The sequence below is a fragment of the Eutrema salsugineum genome, unplaced genomic scaffold (assembly GCF_000478725.1).
Source record: "Eutrema salsugineum unplaced genomic scaffold, Eutsalg1_0 scaffold_22, whole genome shotgun sequence".
Taxonomy (NCBI): domain Eukaryota; kingdom Viridiplantae; phylum Streptophyta; class Magnoliopsida; order Brassicales; family Brassicaceae; genus Eutrema; species Eutrema salsugineum.
The window spans coordinates 79,569-102,554 of NW_006256812.1; the positions used below are offsets into that span (position 1 = coordinate 79,569).

A 22,986-nucleotide genomic window follows, 5' to 3' on the forward strand; every position below is an offset into this window, starting at 1 on the left:
ACAAACGTAATTAGAAGCTTTAAGCAAACTGGAACTCTACCAACTCAGAACCCATAGAATTTACATAGCTTCTGTAGATTGGAAGAGGAGAAATGCATTAGATCATCACACCCTGCAAAAAAAGGAGAAGAGACCACATCATATGAAGAAGAAATTCACCGAAGAAAAATACTCCATAATTATTTTATTGGTTTACTCATTAGAATGAAACTTTATCGCATATAGATTTAAAAAAAAAAACAAAACAAAAATGCTTGGAAGATTAGATAAGAGAGATTAATGAAGGTTTGCCACATCATTGCCGACTCATTTCGAAGCTAGTATATGAAGGAAGGAATGAGCACTCTTGTTCCTAATCCTCTTTCGATCATCTTCCAGTGATCATGCATAAGCTCCTTGTAAAGCTCTCTTCTTCTTCTTCATCTTTTTCTTCTAATCCGTTGAGACACTCGAAGAATCAGCGTTTCATTCTCCCTCTATTGCCTTCATCAATCACGTCAAATCCTTTTACCGCCTCTGGGTCTCCTCCAAGGCCCTCGATCCCTGCTAATCGATTCATTTCTCGATTTGGGTATCCTTGTTCCGCCGATTTGTTTCGAAAGTCGCCAACCTTATGCTCAAATTCGACGACTTTTGGAGTAATTTGGAGTAGTAGATGTATCAGCAGTGAAGCGGGAAGAGAGTCGATAGAGTACGATGTTCTGATTGTCGGAGCTGGACCGGCCGGTCTATCTGCTGCTATACGATTGAAACAACTGTGTCAGCAGAATAACATCGATCTCTCAGTGTGTGTCGTTGAGAAAGGAGCAGAAGTAGGTCAGTTTTTCGTTCTCTCTCTTTATCTCTTACTCAAAGTACTAATCTTTGCAGTTATCTGGTCTCTTGGATTATTGATATTGGTGTTGTCATGTGGAATTTTCAAATGTGTAGGAGCACACATAATCTCTGGAAATGTTTTTGAACCTCTGGCACTGGATGAACTTCTTCCACATTGGAGGCAACAACAGGTTTGTCTGCTTCAATCCAAATACATTTCTTATATGCTGTGTGTTAAGAACTAAGCAGGAATCAAATGTTTCTTTTGGAAATCAAACTGAAAGGTTATTCGTATCCTTGTTGTTTCCTGATCTGTTTGTTTCTAGGCACCCATTGAGATCCCTGCCTCTTCCGATAAATTCTGGTTTCTGACGAAAGACCGTGCCATTTCACTTCCTTCTCCGTTTGATAACAAGGGAAACTACGTTATTAGGTACATGTAGATGAACATTTTTGCCACTTTTTATGTCAATTTTTAAGTTTCATTTCAGATGATTAGTATTTGGTGGTGCTTGTATATGCAGTTTGAGCCAACTGGTGCGTTGGCTAGGAGGAAAAGCGGAGGAGCTTGGAACAGAGATATATCCTGGCTTTTCTGCTAGTGAGGTCATCTCACGCTTCTACTTGTGTTTTTTATCCTCAAAACCATTTGATGTTTTGCATAGCAAACGTTCTGATATCAGGTGTTGTACGATGCAAGCGATAAAGTTGTTGGGATTGCAACCAGAGATATGGGAATATCCAAAGATGGTTCCAAGAAGGAGAATTTCCAACCAGGCGTAGACATAAAAGGTAGCTTTGTTTCTCTCTCTCTCTTTCTCTCTCTCTCACTTTCTATAGGAGTCTCTTGTACTAAGATGTGTGTCCAATTCACAGGACGAGTGACACTATTTGCAGAAGGATGCAGAGGATCATTGTCTGAGGTCAGCAGAAACGTTCCGGTCACAAGATTCATTTTATCACAATGCATCTGCTGCTGACGCTAACCATTTTTGTACTATATTCTGGGCAGAAAATAATCAAAAAGTATAAATTAAGAGAAGAGGTTAATGCACAACATCAGACATATGCTTTAGGAATTAAGGAGGTATGCTCTTATCCTTGATCCAATTGTAACTCGAATGCATGTTTGAGTCTACAAATATTTTGGTAGTTTGTTAAATAGGTTTCTTCTCTTGTCCTCTTATGATTCAGAGGTTTGTAACATCTCTATCGAAAAGGTGATCATACATTCTTTATTAGGGTTGGAGATTTGTTTCTTTGTATAAACATTGGTCCTTATAGTTTCTGATACTTTGAGCTCTACAGGTTTGGGAGATAGACGAAAGCAAGCATAACCCCGGAGAAGTTGTTCACACATTGGGTTGGCCCTTGGATCCCAAGACATATGGAGGTTCCTTCTTGTACCACATGAACGATAGACAGGTAACTCATTTCTCACTTGGAAGATCCTTTGGTACCTTTCAATTTTGGTAGCTCAGATTTCTTTTCAACCAAACAGATTGCGCTTGGCTTGGTTGTTGCCTTGAATTACAAAAACCCTTTCTTGAATCCGTATGAGGAGTTTCAGGTATGTCAGTTTCTCATAACGATAAGACTTTTCACTGGTTACTACAAATACCTTTCTAATAAGCCAATTCACAAAACAAAGACGTTTGATGAATTATATAATTTTATCTTCCAAATAGAAACTAAAACACCATCCTGCCATTAAACGCGTCTTGGAAGGTGGTACTGTGCTTCAGTATGGAGCTCGTACTCTAAATGAAGGTGGTTTTCAGGTGAGTTGAAATTCACTCCCTTAGATTTAACTGGTGCTTTGACTCTGAAAGCAGAAAATTTTTCCATTTCTTGTATATACATATTTTTGTTTTGTTGACTGGGAAATGAGATTTCTGGATATCATCGTGAATATAGATAATCTAGTTGAACCCTTTTATGAATAGTAAAGATATAATTTGTTTTGGCATGTTATAACATATTTGAACTTGATGTTAGTAAAATTTCAGTCCATTCCCTATCCAGTTTTTCCTGGAGGAGCAATAATTGGATGTTCAGCTGGTTTTCTCAATGTACCCAAGATTAAGGGGACACATACCGCAATGAAATCAGGTCACAATCTATCTTTAATAAATTATACGGTTTCTTTTTTCTTCTTTTTACTGTCCCATCATAGATATCCTCATCTCAGTTTCATCAATATCTTACAGGAATGTTAGCAGCAGAGGCTGCATTTGGTGCACTTCATGAAGGTTTAAACATGAACACATACTGGGACAACCTGAGGGATTCTTGGGTGTGGAAGGAGCTCTACGCAGCTCGAAACTACCGCCCTGTACGTAATATTATGAACTTATATCAGCAAATCTTGTTTCTCTCTAATTGTTCGTTCGTGGACGATCTTAATCTCATATACTTGCAGGCGTTTGAGTATGGGCTACTCCCTGGGTTGGCCGTAAGTGCTATGGAACAGTAAGACCCGGCATTGATTCTCTTCATTTGGCTGTGTTCTGTATGATCTTTGTTATAAGTGAACTGTTTTATGTTTGATTATGCAGCTATGTACTGAAAGGAAAGGTACCTTTCACGCTTAAGCACGGGAAAGCAGACCACGAAGCAACAGATGTAAGTATATAAGCACTCGGATAAACCTTAATTATTTCCACTATAATCAGATCAAAAACAGTCCACTGAACTCACTTACACTGATAAAAAACACAACTAAAGTCGGGCTACATCTTTATGCAGCTTGCTCGGAAATGCACGCCAATTGAGTATCCAAAGCCAGATGGTGTTTTGTCGTTTGATGTGCCAACTTCTTTATACAGGTTTGTACCATGATACAAACTGCAATAACTTTACAATGTAAAAGTATTCCTCCTACGTTACTAACAACGAGCGGTTTCATCTTCAAAAATGATGATAACAGGAGTAATACTAATCATGATCATGATCAACCATCTCATCTGCGCTTGAAGGATCCCAAAATTCCAGAAAAGTTAAACTTTCCAGAGTATGCTGCACCAGAGTCACGTTACTGCCCAGCCCGTGTGTACGAGTAATAACTTCCCTTTCTCTCTCGTTTTATATATATATACAACTTGATTTGTAGATTAACATCCTTGAACATACTCATCATTGTTTGTTCATTGATTAAAAAGGTATGTGGAAGATGAAGAGGGTAAGCCAAAACTACAGATCAACGCTCAAAACTGTTTGCACTGCAAGGTTTGTGTACTAATAATGTGTATTCATGTGACTCAATTGAATTTTGAGAGAAGCTTAAAATCGTTATTTTGGTCTTTTTATGTAAAAGGCATGTGACATTAAAGATCCAAAGCAGAACATAGAGTGGACAGTGCCTGAAGGTGGTGGAGGCCCTGCGTATTCCCTCATGTAGTCCCCAATATTCATCAACAAACCTCTCAGTTTACCATATCCGATAAATAAATGAGTCTCAAGTCAACAAAATCATATTTGTCTTGAATTTTCTTAATAGAATGTATATAAAAATTAGTGTTTTGTTTGTTGTAAACTTTCATTTGACATTAACGGGTAGGCGAAAGAAAGTAGATTCGAAAGTGGTATAAGAAAAACCAAAAAAAAAAAAAGAAACTTGAGAGAACTAATTTCTCAACTATCAACAATTTTGTTTAAAATAAAATTGACATCAACTATTTTGACATCATGGGGCATATCTGTATTAATAGAAAAACAAAAGATAACTCGTTACAAAAAGAGAAAAAAAAAAAAAAAATCCAAAATCACATTCAAAGGTCAAAACCCATGTGGGGTCAGCTCGTGGAACTAAAGACACTTTTCGTCTGACACTCAAAATTAGACCTTTCTGTTTTGTTTTGTTTTCTCTTTCTTGACACACCGGAGCAGAGCACCACCGGCTCACTTGTTCTTCTTGGGTCTAACAGTCAATTAGATTACTAAGTGATCATGCATAGATTCGTTCCTCCATATGGGTGTCCTAATTCCGCCGTGTTGTTTCGAAATTCGCGAAATTTAAGCGCAAATTCGAGGAATTTAGGAATAAATGGGAGTAGATGTATCAGCAGTGAAGCGGGAAGAGAGTCGATAGAGTACGATGATGTTCTCGTTGAGAAAGGAGCAGAAGTAGGTCCGTTTTTAGTCTTTGTCTTTCTCAAAGTATTAATCTTTGAAAGTTATCTGGTCTCTCTGTATCTATCTCTATCTCTTGGATTCTTGAAGTTGGTTGTCATATACATTAACTATCGAATTTCGATTTGTAGGAGCACACATCATATCTCGTAATGTTTTTGAACCTGTGGCACTTGATGACCTTCTTCCACATTGGAGACACGAACAGGTTTGTCTCCCTCCCTCTGTTTCTGTCCTAAGATTTTTTTTGTTTGTATTCTCTGTGTTACGAACAAGGCAAAAACAGAATGGTTTTTTTTTTATTGCAAAGCACGACCCAAAGAAACTGATTTGTTTTCTGGTTTTGATCGTTTTCACTTCTTTCATGTCGTTTCTAAACGTAAGTCTTTTCCTTTTTCCTAAGCCATGTTGTCGATCTTCTTTCTTTTGCTTAGAGCTGCGTTGGAAATGAAGGAGCTAAACAATTTAATTCGCGATTGTATAAGAATGGTCTAGAGGAAGATGTGTACTTGTGCAACAACCTCATCAATGATTATTTTGGAACGGGTGATTCGGTCTCTGCACGTAAGGTGTTTGAAGAAATGCCTCACAGGAACTGTGTTACATGGGCGTGTGTTGTTTCAGGGTATAGCCGGAATGGAGAACATAGGGAAGCTTTATTGTTCTTGAGAAATATGATCAAAGAAGGGGTTTTTTCAAATCAATACGCTTTTGCTAGTGTGCTTCGAGCTTGTCAAGAGTTAGATTCTGTCGGCATTCATTTCGGGAGACAAATTCATGGCCTAATGTTCAAACTTTCCTATGCAGTGGATGCAGTAGTTTCTAATGTCCTCATATCAATGTACTGGAAATGCATAGGGTCTCTTAGCTGTGCTCTTCGTGCTTTCGATGACATAAAAGTTAAAAATTCTGTATCATGGAATTCGATCATATCTGTATATTCACAGACTGGGAATTTGAGATCTGCGTTTAAGATGTTCTCTAGCATGCAATGTGAATGTTCTAGACCAACTGAGTACACTTTCGGTAGTCTTGTAACTAGTGCTTGTTCTTTGGCTAAACCAGATGTTAGTTTGCTACAGCAGATCATGTGCACTATCCAGAAATCTGGTTTTCTCTCAGACCTTTTTGTTGGAAGCGGATTGGTGAGTGCATTTGCAAAGTCAGGCTCATTGAGTTATGCTAGGAAGATTTTTAATCAGATGGAAACAAGAAATGCAGTCACCTTAAACGGTCTAATGGTTGGTCTGGTGCGACAGAAACGGGGAGAAGAAGCAACTAAGCTCTTTATGGACATGAAAAGCATGATTGATGTTAGTCCTGAGTCATACGTAAATCTCCTGAGCTCATTTCCTGAGTATTTTCTAGCTGAGGAAGTAGGTCTGAGAAAAGGCAGAGAGGTTCATGGGCATGTAATAACAACCGGCTTAGTTGACTTCATGGTTGGCATTGGAAATGGCCTTGTTAATATGTATGCTAAGTGCGGCTCAATAGATGATGCTAGACGTGTTTTCTGTTTCATGAGGGAGAAAGATTCTGTCTCCTGGAACTCCATGATCACTGGTCTTGACCAAAACGGCCTTTTTTTAGAAGCTTTGGAACGCTACCAAAGTATGAGACGACATGAAATCTTGCCTGGAAGTTTCACACTGATTAGTTCACTCAGCTCATGCGCGAGCTTGAAGTGGGCAAAAGTTGGAAGACAGATTCATGGAGAAAGCCTCAAATTGGGGCTTGATTTGAATGTTTCAGTTTCAAATGCGCTTATTACACTGTATGCCGAGACCAGCAATCTCAACGCATGCCGTAACATATTTTCCTTGATGCCAGAGCATGATCAGGTGTCTTGGAATTCCATGATAGGAGCTTTAGCTAGTTCAGAAGGGTCAGTACCTGAAGCCGTGGCATGTTTTTTGAATGCGCAACGAGCAGGACAAAAACTTAACAGAATCACTTTTTCAAGCGTTCTTTCAGCTGTGTCATCCCTTTCATCCGGTGAACTGGGAAAGCAAATACACGCGCTAGCCTTAAAGTACAATATTGCAGATGAAGCAACCATTGAAAATGCGCTTATAGCTTGTTATGGGAAGTGTGAGGAGATGGATGAGTGTGAGAAGATATTTTCTAGAATGTTAGAGAGAAGAGATGATGTAAGTTGGAACTCCATGATTTCGGGGTATATACATAACGAGCTCTTTGGCAAAGCCTTAGACTTGGTGTGTATCTTGTTGCAGACCGGTCAACGATTGGATAATTTCATGTATGCGACGGTTCTTAGCGCATTTGCTTCGGTTGCAACGCTAGAGCGTGGCATGGAAGTGCATGCTTGCTCGGTGAGAGCTTTGTTAGAATCTGATGTGGTTGTTGGGAGTGCACTCGTTGACATGTACTCCAAATGTGGAAGACTAGATTATGCTTTGAGGTTTTTCAACGCAATGCCTGTGAAGAATTCATATTCTTGGAACTCGATGATTTCGGGCTATGCACGACATGGGCAAGGAGAAGAAGCTTTGAAGCTATTTGCAAATATGAAGCTCGATGGCGAAACACCACCTGACCATGTTACATTCGTGGGAGTCTTGTCAGCTTGTAGCCACGCGGGTTTGGTTAAAGAAGGGTTTAAACATTTCGAATCTATGAGTTATTCTTATGGCTTAGCTCCTAGGATTGAACACTTCTCATGTATGGCTGACTTGCTAGGCCGTGCTGGTGAACTCGATAAGCTGGAAGATTTCATCGTTAAAATGCCGATGAAGCCTAATGTTCTCATATGGAGGACTGTACTTGGGGCTTGTTGCAGAGCCAATGGTCGAAAAGCAGAGTTAGGGAGGAAGGCAGCAGAAATGCTTTTTCAATTGGAGCCAGAAAACGCTGTAAATTATGTGCTGCTTGGTAACATGTATGCTGCTGGAGGAAGATGGGAAGATTTAGTGAAGGCGAGAAAGAAGATGAAAGATGCAGATGTGAAAAAGGAAGCTGGTTACAGTTGGGTCACAATGAAGGATGGAGTCCATATGTTTGTTGCTGGTGATAAGTCACACCCGGACGCTGATTTGATTTACAAGAAGCTCAAGGAGCTCAACATAAAGATGAGAGACGCAGGTTATGTGCCACAGACAGGATTCGCCTTGTATGATCTAGAGCAAGAAAACAAGGAAGAGATTCTGAGCTATCACAGCGAGAAGCTCGCTGTAGCTTTTGTTCTCATTGCCCAGAGGAGCTCTACGCTGCCCATCAGAATAATGAAGAACCTCAGAGTTTGCGGTGATTGCCACTCTGCATTCAAGTATATATCAAAGATCGAAGGGAGACAGATAATCTTGAGAGATTCAAACAGGTTTCATCATTTTCAAGACGGTGAATGTTCGTGTAGTGATTTCTGGTGATTCAAAAGAGTACCAAAATTAAGAAGACCATCAACCTGAAATCGAGATTCTGTTGAATATGTCGTTCATGTATGTTTTGTTTCTTAATATGATTTTACTTTCAGCACTCATTGGCTTAAACACAACTGAAGTCGAGCTATATCTTTATGCAGCTTGCTCGGAAATGCACGCCAATTGAGTAACCACAGCCAGATGGTGTTTTAACGTTTGATGTGCCAACATCTTATACAGGTTTGTACCATGACACAAACTGCACTAGAGTTCCCTTTCTCTCTTTGATCTATAGATCAGCATACGTGGACAATATATTCAACCTGTTTCTGCATTGATTAAAAAGATATGTAGAAGATGAAGAGGGTAAGCTGAAACTGCAGTCCAACGCCCAAAATTGTTTGCACTGCAAGGTACGCATCACTTGATGGAGTTAATGGACTATAATTAGTGTGTATTCATGTGACCCAATTGATTTTGGAGAAAAGCTTAAATCGTTGTTTTGGTACTTTTTTTAATGTAAGGCATGTGACATCAAAGATCCAAAGCAGAACATAGAGTGGACAGTGCCCGAAGGTGGTGGAGGCTCTGCTTATTCCCTCTTGTAGTCCCCAAGATTTTAATAATGTATCACTTTAGCATTTTTGATTAATAAATTCAACAAAACCGTATATGTTGGAGTTTTTTGATAGAAAATGTGCGTTAGCGTTAGTGTTTCGTTTGGTGTATAACGGGTAGTTTCGAAAGAGACTTGAGAAAACCAAAAAGAAAACTTTGGGTTTCTCGACTGAAATATACCGTCAACAATTTTGATATCATAAGGAGGATTTGTTTTGTAATACAAAAAAAAGAAAGAACTAATTAAGAACAGAAGAAAGAAAAAGAAAAATCCAAAAAAAAACAACATAACGAAGACGAGCTAAGAGCCCTGTCCAGCCCGAGAACCCAAAGACTATTGCTGCTGCTGCTGCTGCTTCTGCTGTATCTGCAGAAGAAGGTTTGCTGCAAACTGCAGTGTTGACTGGTATCTCTGGTCCTTATCGACCTCCCCATCTGTTGAACCCTGACCAGCCCCAGAGAGCACAGGCTGCAGCTGTGGTGCTTGGCTTTGTGGCTCCACGGTTGCCTTGTCAGCTGATGGTTGCATGGCAGCTTGGAATTGGGAAGCGTTTAAATTATGCGCCTGATTTGTTGTTACACCATGATAACTGGATTGCTGATAACTTGGAATTGGACCATAGTTTTGGTTTGGCACGGAAGCTTCTGGTTGGTATTGCTGTGTCATGGGCTGAGAAACAGTTTGATTTGACGAACCCTGAGTGTACATGGCATAGTTATTATGAGGCATATTCGGTAACGGAGATAGCTGAGGCATGTTAACAGACTGGCCTTGGTATTGCATGTTTCCATGGACCATTCCACTAGAGTAGTTGGGGTTGTTTGAAGCTGGAGCGTAACGAGGAGGAGGAGGAGGAGGTAGTTGCCCGGCTGGATTGTACTGATTTCCATATTGTTGGAACGACTGATTTGAGGCATCATGGACTGTTTGTGGATCTCTGTTCCAAGCTTGAGACGGTGCTTCTCCATTGTACAGTCCATTGGATTGAGTTACTGCGGAAACGACTGTTGAAGTGCCTGGCATAGGTTGGTGACTCTCGGGGCCAGCAGGTTGAGAAGTTGCAGGGAGAAAAGAGGCCAGAGTGGCTAGAAGCTCTGGCGTTAAACTAACCCCAGCATTGTTAGGCATTCTGAGAGGCTCACTAGCCGAAGGTTTAGCAGGAGGATATAAACCATGACTGGCATTGGCAGGTGAATCCCGGGCTTGATCCATATAAGGCAGAGGATTGGACTGAGATTCTTGTCTGTACGGTGCTGCAACAGGAACGGCTGGTGGGGGCAACTTGAGAACTACACCATATAGCCGCTCTGGTCCGGACACTTTGAGTACATCAGTTAAGAAATCTGATGGAGGCACCAAGAATAAAGTTGTTCCATCATCTAATTTGGCAACACCTGCTCGATTTTTTGAGCCGAGGTAGCGGAGAAATTCGGTGTAAGACGCAAAATCCTCTTCACTGTCTGGTAAGAAGAAAACTATCTCAAATCCAATGGCTTCAGTGTAATGTTTGGCGAGCATGTCTAAACCAGTTCTTGCTGAACAATTGACGACCTCAGGGCTAAAATCAATTATAAAAAAAAAAATAGACCAAAGTCAGCAATTGAAGGGCAATGTCAATAGTTAGCGCATCAGCACCACGCAAATCAAGGCATCTCAGCAACTATAAAAGCAATAGTTAACCTACAATTCCCTATTTAAAATAATATTATGAATGATATGGTTCTCATAAAACAAATATGAAGGGTTAAAAATGCGGGTAAATGGTACTCACAGTTTAGTTTCAATCCCCTTTCCAATAGGTACACAACGAGCACAACAGACAGGAGTTCCACCCTTGGCAATCATTCCTCTCCACATGTAATCAGAATCAGGGTGACCGCGGATAGGCCTAGCAGCAACTGAACCACGCCCAAATGGCCTCTCATCGACACCCATTGGAGCAAAACCATCCACCGATCCATCTCTTCTTGTTCGTTTGCTTTCTCTGTCAGGCTGAGCAGGATCATATCCAAAGGAATAAGAAAATTGACCTCGCAGGGTGCCTCATACCTTGTGCAGGAGATGGGAGGATTCCAGGTCCTGTTGGAGATGGGAGTATTCCAGTGCCATTTGGAGATGACCTCCTCCAGTTTGGCTCCTTACCAACAACGTCGTTGAATTCTGAAGCATTATACGAACGCTCATTGCCACCTCTGAAAGGCCTCATAGACCCAGGAACTCCAGTAGAATGAGGAGAAGATACAAATGAAGGATCATTGATGAACATATCTGGTCTTGAACGTTTCACGCCAGAGTAAAAACTAGTATCATCTTGCTCAGGAGGCAGCTCATCGTTTGAGTACATAATTCTGATTCTAGGATCTTTGAATAACCTCCCCTGTAGACCTTCCTTGGCACGGCGAGCTTCCTCCATGCTCCTAAACTCCACAAGTGAAAAATGCCTTGATGGGTAGCTTTTTTTCCTTTCGATCTCACCAAAGAGTATCATTGCATTGTGTAGCATTTGCTCATCTATCTGAACAGAAGGAGGATACCCAATAAACAGAACCTTACTTGGCTGGTCATCCCCGTTGGCATCTTCATGTGAGTGAGTATACTGTAAACATATAACAAAACGTCAAAGCCAATTAACAGATACGTATCAGCAGCAACAAAAAAGAAACTATTTTCAACATTTAAGACGAACCTGAGGTTTATGATTCACATTGCCATTCCTGTTATCGTAAGAGCCAGCCCACTGTTCCTAAAGATAAAGAAAATGTAAAATTGATTTCAGCAAAGAAAAGTTAAAACTGATAATAAAAACAAAGAAATGGCTGCTAGAGCGTTATCATAAGTAAAAACTAAATGTCTCAAGAATGCTTACTTTTCTTGGTGCTTGTGACCGGAGAAAATCAACGCGCAGATAGCTACCACCCATTCGCTTGCCATTCATGCTCCTTGCCTGTAGGGCATCTTCCATCTCAAAGTAATCAATGAAAGCTGTCTTGCGTTCCCTAAGAAACCTAAAATCCTCGATTTCTCCAAATTTCCTGAATTCTGCCTCCAGGTCATCCTTTGAGACACTTGGGCTGATTCCGCCCACCCAAAGACTCTTACAAGGTTTTGCCTACAAAAACAAAAGGTCTATAAGAAGGCGATACAATAATGTTATACAGAAAACTGCCAGTCATGAATACAAATTCGAAAGCATCAAGGAATTTTAACACACACGGAAACAATAATTTCAAAAACGTTATGTCACCAATTCATATCAGTTGCTATCCTAATACACAAAACAACATTCCTGCAAGGAAACATATTCTCTTCCTTTGTCAATCGGTGTGAATAGTTTTCTCCTTTGTCATAAGGAGACGCATGCCGTCCCCAAAGGGGACAAGACATTAACACTTTCTGCTAAGCATTCTTGTCCTCACTTGTCCTTGCAGAATTGACTAAACTCAGGATTTCTCGTTACAAATAAAACCAATCCTGGGACATTCAGTCAGAAGCTCAAAGCCGAAAGATCTTAACACTGTCTGGAAAGGAATGTCTGTCTTGATCACTGCAGATTGGCTCGGACCAAATATACTAAACTCAGGATTTCTCGGTACAAATTATACTCCTCAAGGAACTGAGCTGGGAAACAAGAGATTTTACGTACGGCAAGACACAGTGATAAGCAGGATTCTACAAAGAGCCGTTTCACGAGAGGCCATTTTCACTGTTTGAGCATAACATCTTTCACGTTTCTTATTGGTTGAGGAAAGAGAGTAGCTGCTTCACGACGACGACGCAAAATTGTCTTACTTCATCTTCAAGCCAAAACAAGCACAAAGCTCTCCCACGCTGACATGGAATCGTGTCTGCGATACGAGGAATCTGGACTAATGTTATCAGAAAGTAAAAACTACTCCCCAAGTGCAGCTGTTGACATCTGCAGTACAGAATATCTCGCCGGAATTTACAAATTTCTCCAGTCGGTTTATTTTCGCATGGAACTGAACTTTAAAACTCCCAATTTCTGATTTGTTTGGCGATGATCGATATGCTTAGCTTAAGCTTCCAAATTTTCACCTAGCATTTACCTTGCGAATTTTCGGGTGCTGTACGCAATTCATTCATACTCAAGCTTGTTCGATTAGTCTATAGTGGGCTCATCTGGAGCAAACCTGAAATCAGACTAGTTTACTCGGACACAAGTGTGAAGATATTGCAGACCGAAGCGACGATAACTGAATCAACGCTTTTGCTGCAAACTCGTAAACGAGAGAAAACATGGTGCTTGATGCATTCGTTATATGCTTTGACACTCAAATTTTGCACCACACTCGAGGATAAGCTCGCTCTTTGTGGTTAACTTGGCGCGAGTTTGATTAGATCGTTGCGATAAAACAAAACTAAGGTTTGAGAAATGCGTTCCTCTTAGTTAAGACCGGATCAGGTTTCGCACAACTAAAAAAAATATATACATAAATCTAGGTTTGGGTTTTGATTTTGAATTGATTTGTACGAGGAGAAAAACTCAGACTCAACAATTTTGTTTTGGACTAAAGAAGCATCAAACACGGTCAAGATATATGAACCTAAAGAATGGAATCGTAAAGACAGTATCATCGTTGACAAAAGACCATCAAAGCTAGGGAACAAACGAAGACGAGATAAAACTAACAAATCAAAGAGATAAGAACAAACCGGTCGCGCGTATTCGATCTTAATCTGACTTCCGTTCAAATTCGCCCCTTGAAGGGCCTCCTTGGCTGCGACGGCTTCCTCAACGTGTCTGTAGTAGATGAACGCAAATCCACGGGAAGAATACGCCGTAATTCTATCAATATCGCCGAATCTTCCAAAGAGCTCTGTCAGATCTGACTCCGTGGTATCCATCGTAAGGCTACCGACCCATAGATTGTTCGACTTGAAACCCGATTCATCAGCTTCACGTGATCTGAAAGGCTTCATAGCTGTCGCCATCTTCAGAGTTAAGGATTTGGCAATCCTTGGGATCAAATTTCGAATCCCCGAATTGATAGTTTACCTAGAGATTATCAGATTTGATATCCCCGAGTCGAAAACGAGAGCCGAATTGTGCGATGAAGCAATAGTACGTTGACCGAGAAAAATTCAGAGAAAGATGCGTCGTCAATTCCTAACAACTGAGAGGAGAGGAGAACCCTAGAAAAGAGATAGAAGAAGAAGATAGATTAGAGAGAGAAAAAGCGAGAGCAAAGATCATCGAAGCGGCGGGTCTTCAAAGGATATATACATAATTAATTTCCCTTTGTCACATTGTGAATATTATTTTTCTTCTAATTATATATATATTTTTTAATTTGTGGATGGATACTTTTGCTAAATTAAGAACGCTGCGTTTTATGTTTAAGAAAAAATAGAACGCTGCGTTTATAGTCGTTATGGCAAATTTGTAAAATACCATGAATATTTGTCTCTCAGTAACAACAACTTTTTGATTCCGTCACCAAGATTACAGTCTAAAAATAAGGATTTTTAATAGCATCTTTGTCAGTAGATAAACATTTAATAACTGCGGTCAGTCCCCGAGATCGCTGTGTTCGTTTTCTGGACTTGGAAGCTTCACATGAACATTGGTTTAGACGAAGTATCAGAAACAGGAAGGTTCTTCAGCACCATCCCTTTAACAACTGTTACGCATTCTATGAAGATCCGGGCTAGGTGATAGAGCTCAAGCTCGTATTGCTCATAGATGAAGAAAGAAGTGAACGAGAATGACATCGCTGTTAAGTAAATCGTTCAAATGTTATGGTCAGGAAGAGTAGTAGATAAAAGATATGTACAAATACCAAAAAGCTTTGTATACCTGTGAATATGAATGTTGCCAAGGAGCGCGATAAGATCAGTTTCAGGAGATATAGTGATCCCGCAATCTGTTTTTTGGTTTTGAGGAAACGAGAGAAATGAGGTTTTTTCAAGTTTTTTGAGCATTAGAAGAAGTGCGTAGAGAGTATTATTATACCTTGAAGAACATGATCCAGTCTCCTCCTCTGTTTAAGGATTTAAAACTGCGAACTCCGTGGTTCCATACTACTACGATATCTCTGCTAAGATCTCTTACCGCAGACTCTGAGATCTCAAATCTCCACGGGGGTATTTTCTTGACTTGAAACCCAAAGCTGTCGAAAAAAGCAAAACCTGTCACTATAATGTGATAGATTCAAAAGAGAAACATATATATATATATATATATACATGTATGCATAGGACAATTTTAGTATCACAAACCACGTTCACTGTTTTCTGTAGTGGTAAAGAGAAAGCCACTTTTAAGAATCACAACTTACATGTTTGACGGCACAAAAGCGAGTCCATAGAGAGCAACAGCAAATAGAAACATAAGTTGGGCTGCCGACGATGTAAATGTGTTTCCAGAAAAGAACCAGTAATATAAAAAGTTGAGGAATAGAAAAGATACAAATGTATTCTTCTCATTTCTCCATAGTAAGATGTCTGCCACTGCAGGAACATAAGATAGAAACATTTCGTCAACTTAAGGAGAGTTAACAGTTGCATAGACCAAACTCGCACAGAGTTTGTTTATATGTGCATGATATGCAGTTGGAACTTGCATAAAATTAGATGTGTCTGGAAGCGAATGTAGATGGACTGGGCAGCTACATCAGCATGTTCTAGATATATAGAAGCAATATATCTAAGATAAGAACAGAGATAGATTCTTTCCAGGCTAAGCCTTATAAGCATGCAGTTTGCATCATATCCGTAGCTAAATAAGAAACAGACTCAAAGCAATGTAGCGGGATGACATCATCAGACCATTATAATTATTAATAGGGACATGGTTCTAACCTTTTCCACAACCAAGAAGCTCATCTGCTTTAGACTGAATTTTCGTATCATCAGATTTCTCAAGATCGCGAGAGAACCACTGAACCGTTGATACAATACCATCCTACAAATTCAACAAGAGCTATTGTAAGCAAGGGAACTATCAATCAGCTGAATATGATGAAACAAAATATTATCTAAAGTAAACTCACTTTAAGTGTCACAACAGGTTTGTAACCAAGATGCTTCTTAGCTGCATTGCAGTTAAAAGTTCTCGTTGAGGAAGCTAACAGAGCAAACTGATGAGCAGTGTCATAATAACTTCCAATGCCCTCCTTTTCTTGTGTCAATTTAAGAAGTGACAGAACAAACGAAACCAGCCGAACAGGAAGTTTAGTGGATGGTCTGCAATAAAAGACAAGAAAAGTATCAAATCAGGTAAACCAGAAAGGCAAAAACTTGGCTTTCAGGATCTGAAACTTTTCAAAATGATCAAATGCCCTAGGGAATAAGAGAAGGAAACATGTACGACCATGTATAAGCTAGTATAAATAACACCGAGAATCATTATATAATTTTCTGATAAAAATATATATGGCTCTACTCGAAACAGTTCCACTAGATTGTTGTTCATGACATCTATTAACAGAAGGATGATAAGAATGCAGACGAATTAAGAATGGAACATTCAGGGTGGGTTCATAAATTCTGATGGATCTTTGTAAGCGCTGCAGCAGACACCGGATAATCAGGAAATAGCATAATAAAGGAATTCAACACAAATATCCTTTTAACAAAAACTGTTAAAATGCTTATTTACCTTGGGTATCCCAAACCTTCAACTATGTGGCTTACAAAGTCCCAAAATTTGACAGGCTCAAGGTTAGTGATAAAAAATTCCTACAAATAATCGGCACAGAAAACTTCATCATATATAAAGTTTGAGCGCTTTCAGGAGTGTTTTGACAAATAAGTGAGCATCATGGTTACCTTTCCAGCAACAGACTCCATATGTGAATCTAATGCTTCTACGGCACAAATATGTGCATGAGCAACGTTATCAGAGTAAGTGAAATCAGACATATTTTCACCATTCCCGATTCTGAACTGAAATATTAAAAACAAGACGGTCATTCCCAAAAAAAAAGAAAAGAAAACCGACGCTTAAGGAAAATGCCATTGCCATCCAAAAGGAAAACTACCAGGCATCATATAATGATAATATAGTAATGAATCTAGCTGAGGAAGTGTCTGTTATGTCAAACCTTTTGACAAACTTAGAATATAGGGTGAGCTGAGGCAAGAACAAAATTTAGGACACACAAACAGTTACAGGGTCTAGCTTACTGATGCCAAAAATAAGAACGAACAGATTCTCATGATAACATGATCCAACAATACACACGTCAACGAGAAAATGGGATGAAATAGTCAGACCTTTGCATATCCGGATTTGGCTAGATTCACTAAGAAAGGTATAAACTCCGAGTCACCAGGTCCGAACACAATGCTAGAGCGAAGTGCACAAGTTAAGAGACCATCACGGTTGTTAGCAAATTTGATCAACGCTTCTGCTTGAGCTTTGAAGTCTGTCAACTTAGATTGGAACTGCAACACAATCGGAGCAAAACAGATATCATTCCTGAGCAAGAGCAAAAGCAAAAAAGAAAAAGAAAAAAAAAACAATTAAACAATCATGCTCAGGGATTACCTTCAAAGGAAGTCTCAAGGATTCATCACCATCACGTATAGGTTGGGAACCATCAAAAACGACATCAGCAGTACTGTTGTAGATAAGCTTTCTGACTCCAGACTCACGACAAGCGGAAATCACATTTCTTGTGCCTGTTGGAGACAAATAATTATATGAGAAATCGATTCTTCACCCAAACCAACAACAATATTAGTAGAATAAAATGAGTATGAACTTTACCTTGAACTATAACCTTGTAACAGTATAAGTAATCATGGGAACGTAAATCAGCAGCTCCCATGTAGAACACAACATAGGAACCCTCCGTAGCTGCAGTGAACAAAACAGCCATATGATGTTACAATCACAGCACAACATCAAAAACATTAAAATCTCAAATGCATTACTCAATCAGAACCCAAAATCCCATATCCAAAAATTCTCCCACTGCATTTTACTCAGATACCAAACACCTATCTGTCCTCTGTCTAAAACCTCAATTTCAACAAAGTGCAAGCATCTAGAATCGAAACGATAAGTACATAGGAAAAATACCTTTAACGATCTGAGGTTTATCACGAAGATCGACGCAGTGATAAGAGGCGCGGCCAGAAGAGAGAGCATCCTCGAGGACCGAATCGGACTCGTCGAGATGGAGAGTCTGAGCGGAATCAGCGACTCGGACTGTCCAGCTTCCGAGTCGAAGCAACCTGGAGACGAGCGATCTGCCAATGAACCCTCGGCCGCCAAGGACGACACAGGTCTTAAGAAGAGAATCGGCATCTTCCTCCATTGTTATCGTCGAATGAACCCCAGCTCTCGCTCTATCGGCTTCGCAATATATAACTCGCGAGTCAACTCAGAGAAAAAGGGCCGAGTGGAGTTGGGTGCAAAATGCAGAAAAAGCTGAATACAGTATGTATATGCTTGCTTGGCGGGCAGATCATATGCTTGCAAACGCGAAACCTTTAGGCTTTAGCGTTTTCATTTATATTGAGATTTTTCCAGTATATAAACGTAATAACTTACGATAGAATACTATATAGTTCTTGTTAAATAATAAAAATTATTTGCTTGCTGATTACAAAAATCGTAAATCAAAAATAATTCATAGACGCACGGTTGAGATTTCACTTCTACGGTTTGGTGAACCAAATCCATCAACCCACCAAACTAATGATTTCCAAAGTTAGAATTTTGGCAAGCGTTGGAAGAGTGAGCTAAAACGTATCTACATACACGTACGTCATGTTGATGCAAAACGAAAAAGCATATATATTACACTTGAAAATTCATAATTGACCCAGCTAAATATATATAGATATTCTCTGTTTGAATGAAAATCCAAATCATAACTGGAAAAAGCCCAAAACATACAGAATAATTAATCTTTGCAGCTGATGATGATTTTCCAACTATACAATAAGAAAGACACCCAAGTTTTTAGAAACGATCTCTGGCTCTGTGTATACGATGCAGTGCTTCGGCTTCGTTTGCTGAGTCTGGAATGCTTAAAGATCTGCGGATATCTTTGCTCGATGTTCTGAGGAACGGGTTACAAGCTTTCTCAACCTTAACAGTCGTTGGAATCTACAGACAAAAACCCGCAAATGAAATCCAGAAAGAGGTTTGGAGAGAGAGAGAGAGAGGGGAGAAAGAGAAAAGATGAGATATTTTACCGATGGGAGTCCCTGGCTGCGAAGATGAGCGACTTGGGTTGCATAAGACCGAAGAGTTTCATTCTTTGGTTCTACGGATAGTGCAAACTTGAGATTGCTCTGTATTATGGAGGACATATAAACAGTTTACTTCGCCTGAGTATCTGAACAATGTGAGATAAGACAGTATTTATGTGTGAAAACTTACTGCTGTGTTCTCGCGACCGCAGTATATATTTGTATCATCTGGTAAAGCCACGATCTTTTGGAGTGATGAAAGCATCTGAGAGAGGCAAAAAAAAGGGGGTATTATCGTTAAAAGAGGTCAGAGCGGAATAAATTTTCTTCTGTGAAAAGAAACGATGAAGTTAGGTTATCAGAGTACTCTACTCCCAATTGATCTCTTCAAAAAGTCCAATAACATTTTTATTATTTAAGTTATTGAGGAACACGATTTCTAATACCGCAAATCACTTAGCACATTTCTACAAGTAATGTTACCTGCTCGGGGGTACCTTCTGAGAGGGTACCACAAGATAAGCTATATATCAGGTCTCCTGTGAATATTGCGGCTGACCCGGGAAAATAGAAGCTAATATGGCCTGCTTGAGAATAAGAACAGTTAAGAGACTAAAACATGGCACCAAGTATTCATGAATTAACTAGTTATTCTACACTTGAAAGGATGAAAAAGGAGAGCAGTTACACAGTGTGTTTCGAGAATAACAAATAAGTTACTAAGACGCGGTCCACCAAACGTTTCTACGGTTGACAATATTTGACTGTAGAGATATGCTCATAGTTTTAACTGTAAAGGTATATGGCAGCTACAAACCTTGTGTGTGGCCAGGAGTGTCAATTACCCGAACTTCATGGCCAGCAAACATCCACTTATCACTATCCTTCAGAAGTATGTCAATTCCAGGAATCCGATCCTTATCCACAGCTGATCCAATCACCTGTTGCACACATAAGTCCCATAAAACACTTTAGAATATATCGCCGAATCAACCAAAAAAAAAAAAAAAAAACAACCAAACAAAGTTGCAAAACAAGTAGCCAGACTATTAAGGTAGAAGTCAACTTCAATCTATAACCAGAAAGGCCAGAAAGCCATTTCTCTGGTTAGACTAACACTTAACAACATCTTAAAACCAAACCATTATACCGTAGAGCTCTATGTTTCATAGCTATAAATTGCGCAAAGAGTAGAAAGAAAACAAAAAACAAAGTTATAACAAGTTCAAACCGAAGATAGTATCCCCATACCTTTGCGCCATACCTTTCTTTCAGTTCAGCATTCCCCCCTATGTGATCCTCATGATGATGAGTATTCAATATGTAAGTTAAATTCCAATTTTTCCTGCTCAATGCATCAATAACAGGTGCAGCCTCAGAAGGATCAACGACTCCAACCGTGCCGGTGTCTTCGTCGTGCAAAAGATAAGCATAGTTCTCCCTACTGCATGGCACCTGAAACATCCCCGACAAATAAGAAAAGACAAATAGATCGTATTTCATGTCTTCGGGTATAAGTAAGCTCACCTTCAGGATGAAAAGCAAGCGAATGAAAACAAAATAAAGAGAAGTACTTGCAGTGGCAAAAGATGCAGAAGATAAACAAAGCCAGAAGAAGAGGTAATGAAAAACTGCAAAGTGATAAGGCAAGCATACTAACCAGTTCGATTTTTAATGAAGATGGCATGTTGGAGATGCTACAAAAGTGGGTGATTTTGAGGGTTTTTCTAGCCCCACGCAATGTTTTCAGTGGCATGGATAATAACCACATTACTCCGTATATTAAGCTTTTTCTGAGGCAAAGTTGTCTCAAACCCGGCCACACACAAAGCTGACCTCCAATCTGTTTCATGGTTAGATAAAAAATTATAATCTGAAACAATAATAAGGCTGCCAAAAAAGACTAAACACATTTGTCAAAAAGCAGACAATAGATGCCTAGATGATTCAATCGAAAGTTTCACCTAACCAGTCAATACAAATGATATTAGATGACTAATCAAGCAGAGTAAGTGATCTTTAGGGTAAAACCAAGCGTAGTAGCCTCAAAGAATACAAATGAATCGGCTCTACTAAGGCCGTTCAGTTCAATACAAACAATACTAACCCAATCAAGGAATCGGCAGAAATAATTCCTAGCAAACAAAACAAAGATCAATAAAGAGAAAATCTGTACTAAGAATTTCCAGCAACGAAATCACAGATATTATCTGAATAGTAGCTCAAAAGGCTGAATCTCATACCAACCATCATAAAACCGGATCGGAATTTTTCTATTTTGCTTTCAAAAGTCATCTGAATCAAAGATAACAGCAAAAAGAAGGGAGAGAGAGATAAACCCTAGAACAAGAAGGAATCGATGAATTGGTGGTAGATGAAGCTTTGGAGATCATTGGCATCCTCTATCTCTCTCGCCCCCTTCTCCCCCCTTTCTCTACCTCTCTCCGATAGATTCCTCAGAAAGAAACGAGAGAGATTATTGATTACCTTCAAAGCCTCTTGAGATTTTGCGCGTAGGAAGCTAGAATTTTGCCTGAGCTGTGATGACGAGTCTGCGACTTCGACAGGAAAGACGTCAGAGCTAGAGACAGCTTTTACTCTTTTTTATTTAATTTTTTGTTTTCGCTTTTAAGTCAAATTTATATTAGCTCAACTACTAAATCCCCCAATAAATTGTGTTTCGTGCCATCACATTATTCATAAACTGGTTATAATTATTCGACCACGAGCAAGTACCTTTATTTTATTTTTTTTGGTTTTCAGAATTAAAGTCTATTGAAAAGGGTAATAAATTATCACTAGTACTGTATATGTTATAAAGATTTTTATTACTTTAACGGTTTCACCATTTAATTTGTTGTTTCTTTACTAGTATTTTGCTAGATTAGATTCCCTTTTGGAAGCCAGGAAAAAACATTTCCTTTTGGGTCGACGCCGAACAAAAAGAAAGAAACACACAAAAATTCCCTTTGCTCAATATTCAATAATTTGCTGATTTCGTTAGATGGTATTACTAGTACATATCATTTGGGGTTTTACATGTGATAATGTCTTCTTATACAGTTATACTTTTAATGAATTCAGATCTGAGTTTTTTTACATGGGATAATGTCTTCTTATACAGTTATACTTTTATGAATTCATATCTGAGTTTCTTTTTTTCTATTTTTCCGAGAGACATCAACTAGTTTATGAAAGTTTTGAGCTTCTTGGGTTTTAATTTTTACATGTGATAATGTCTTATACAGCTATACTCTCTCAAATTTAAACTCCCCCCCCCCCATAAAAAATCAAAATTTATGTCAATCTTACATATAGTGTCGAATAAAAAGTTATAGGTATTGATTTAAAAATATTTATTATAATCCATCAAATATCATAAGGTTTAAAAGTTTATACATTAGTTGATAATATTAAATTCATTCTGATATATGTATATTGAGTAAAAGTGTAAAACGATTATGTCTGTCAACAACACCAAAGTAATCCAGTAAGAGTTGTGCCTACCTAATTGAAAATGAGCCACTTGTATATGATTAGGACCTCACTTCAAAGTTCATACTCATTTTTCAAATAACTATATGATTGGCTTAGTTGTTCACATTTAATAGATTTTGTTTGAAAATTCATATGGCTAAAACTTCACACCATAGTATTCAAATTGTCAACCAAGCTATTATTTTTTATTTTTCTTTTTTGAAGTGATTTTTCTTGCATCATTTTCATAACAATACATATTTTTATTCAACAAAAATAATAATAGAAAACTTTTTAATAAGCATTGATTGCTCGTTCTTTTGGTAATCACCGTTTTTTGTGATTGGTGATCACCATAATAAAGAGATATGTTATGAATTGATAAGATGTTAAACG

General features: G+C 39.0%; 5 protein-coding genes across 5 annotated transcripts; 2 read left to right on the forward strand and 3 right to left on the reverse strand.

Moving 5' to 3' along the window:
* Positions 1-307: 307 nt before the first annotated feature.
* Positions 308-4,412, forward strand: LOC18015856 (electron transfer flavoprotein-ubiquinone oxidoreductase, mitochondrial). The gene is made up of 18 exons (XM_006397444.2): positions 308-816; positions 931-1,007; positions 1,143-1,249; positions 1,341-1,422; positions 1,500-1,608; positions 1,693-1,739; positions 1,829-1,903; positions 2,125-2,241; positions 2,318-2,386; positions 2,505-2,597; positions 2,826-2,928; positions 3,027-3,151; positions 3,239-3,288; positions 3,375-3,441; positions 3,565-3,644; positions 3,746-3,874; positions 3,978-4,044; positions 4,133-4,412. Exons 1-18 carry the CDS (start codon positions 384-386, stop codon positions 4,214-4,216), a joined length of 1,914 nt encoding a protein of 637 aa, XP_006397507.1. The 5' UTR covers positions 308-383; the 3' UTR covers positions 4,217-4,412.
* Positions 4,413-4,749: 337 nt separating this feature from the next.
* LOC18015857 (putative pentatricopeptide repeat-containing protein At5g09950) lies at positions 4,750-8,937 on the forward strand. The gene is made up of 6 exons (XM_006397445.2): positions 4,750-4,945; positions 5,079-5,155; positions 5,382-8,402; positions 8,486-8,564; positions 8,671-8,737; positions 8,849-8,937. The coding sequence occupies exons 1-3, from the start codon at positions 4,765-4,767 to the stop codon at positions 8,331-8,333; spliced, it is 3,210 nt and encodes a 1,069-aa protein (XP_006397508.2). The 5' UTR covers positions 4,750-4,764; the 3' UTR covers positions 8,334-8,402; positions 8,486-8,564; positions 8,671-8,737; positions 8,849-8,937.
* Positions 8,938-9,119: 182 nt separating this feature from the next.
* LOC18015858 (flowering time control protein FPA) lies at positions 9,120-14,150 on the reverse strand. Its single transcript, XM_024154991.1, is given in 6 exon segments — positions 9,120-10,501; positions 10,715-10,969; positions 10,971-11,539; positions 11,630-11,686; positions 11,810-12,052; positions 13,618-14,150. Coding segments are annotated over 6 exon segments (2,661 nt in total). The 5' UTR covers positions 13,897-14,150; the 3' UTR covers positions 9,120-9,243.
* A 148-nt stretch (positions 14,151-14,298) lies between these two features.
* Positions 14,299-18,393, reverse strand: LOC18015859 (3beta-hydroxysteroid-dehydrogenase/decarboxylase). The gene is made up of 12 exons (XM_006397447.2): positions 17,993-18,393; positions 17,678-17,767; positions 17,456-17,589; positions 17,182-17,352; positions 16,735-16,851; positions 16,565-16,644; positions 15,957-16,149; positions 15,766-15,868; positions 15,243-15,414; positions 14,918-15,074; positions 14,762-14,828; positions 14,299-14,678 (listed from the first exon to the last, which is right to left on the reverse strand). Exons 1-12 carry the CDS (start codon positions 18,228-18,230, stop codon positions 14,518-14,520), a joined length of 1,683 nt encoding a protein of 560 aa, XP_006397510.1. The 5' UTR covers positions 18,231-18,393; the 3' UTR covers positions 14,299-14,517.
* Positions 18,394-18,728: 335 nt separating this feature from the next.
* Positions 18,729-21,725, reverse strand: LOC18015860 (hydroxyacylglutathione hydrolase 1, mitochondrial). Its single transcript, XM_006397448.2, has 8 exons — positions 21,453-21,725; positions 20,774-20,956; positions 20,365-20,568; positions 19,931-20,054; positions 19,597-19,697; positions 19,304-19,378; positions 19,117-19,215; positions 18,729-19,027 (listed from the first exon to the last, which is right to left on the reverse strand). Exons 1-8 carry the CDS (start codon positions 21,510-21,512, stop codon positions 18,881-18,883), a joined length of 993 nt encoding a protein of 330 aa, XP_006397511.1. The 5' UTR covers positions 21,513-21,725; the 3' UTR covers positions 18,729-18,880.
* Positions 21,726-22,986: the final 1,261 nt, after the last annotated feature.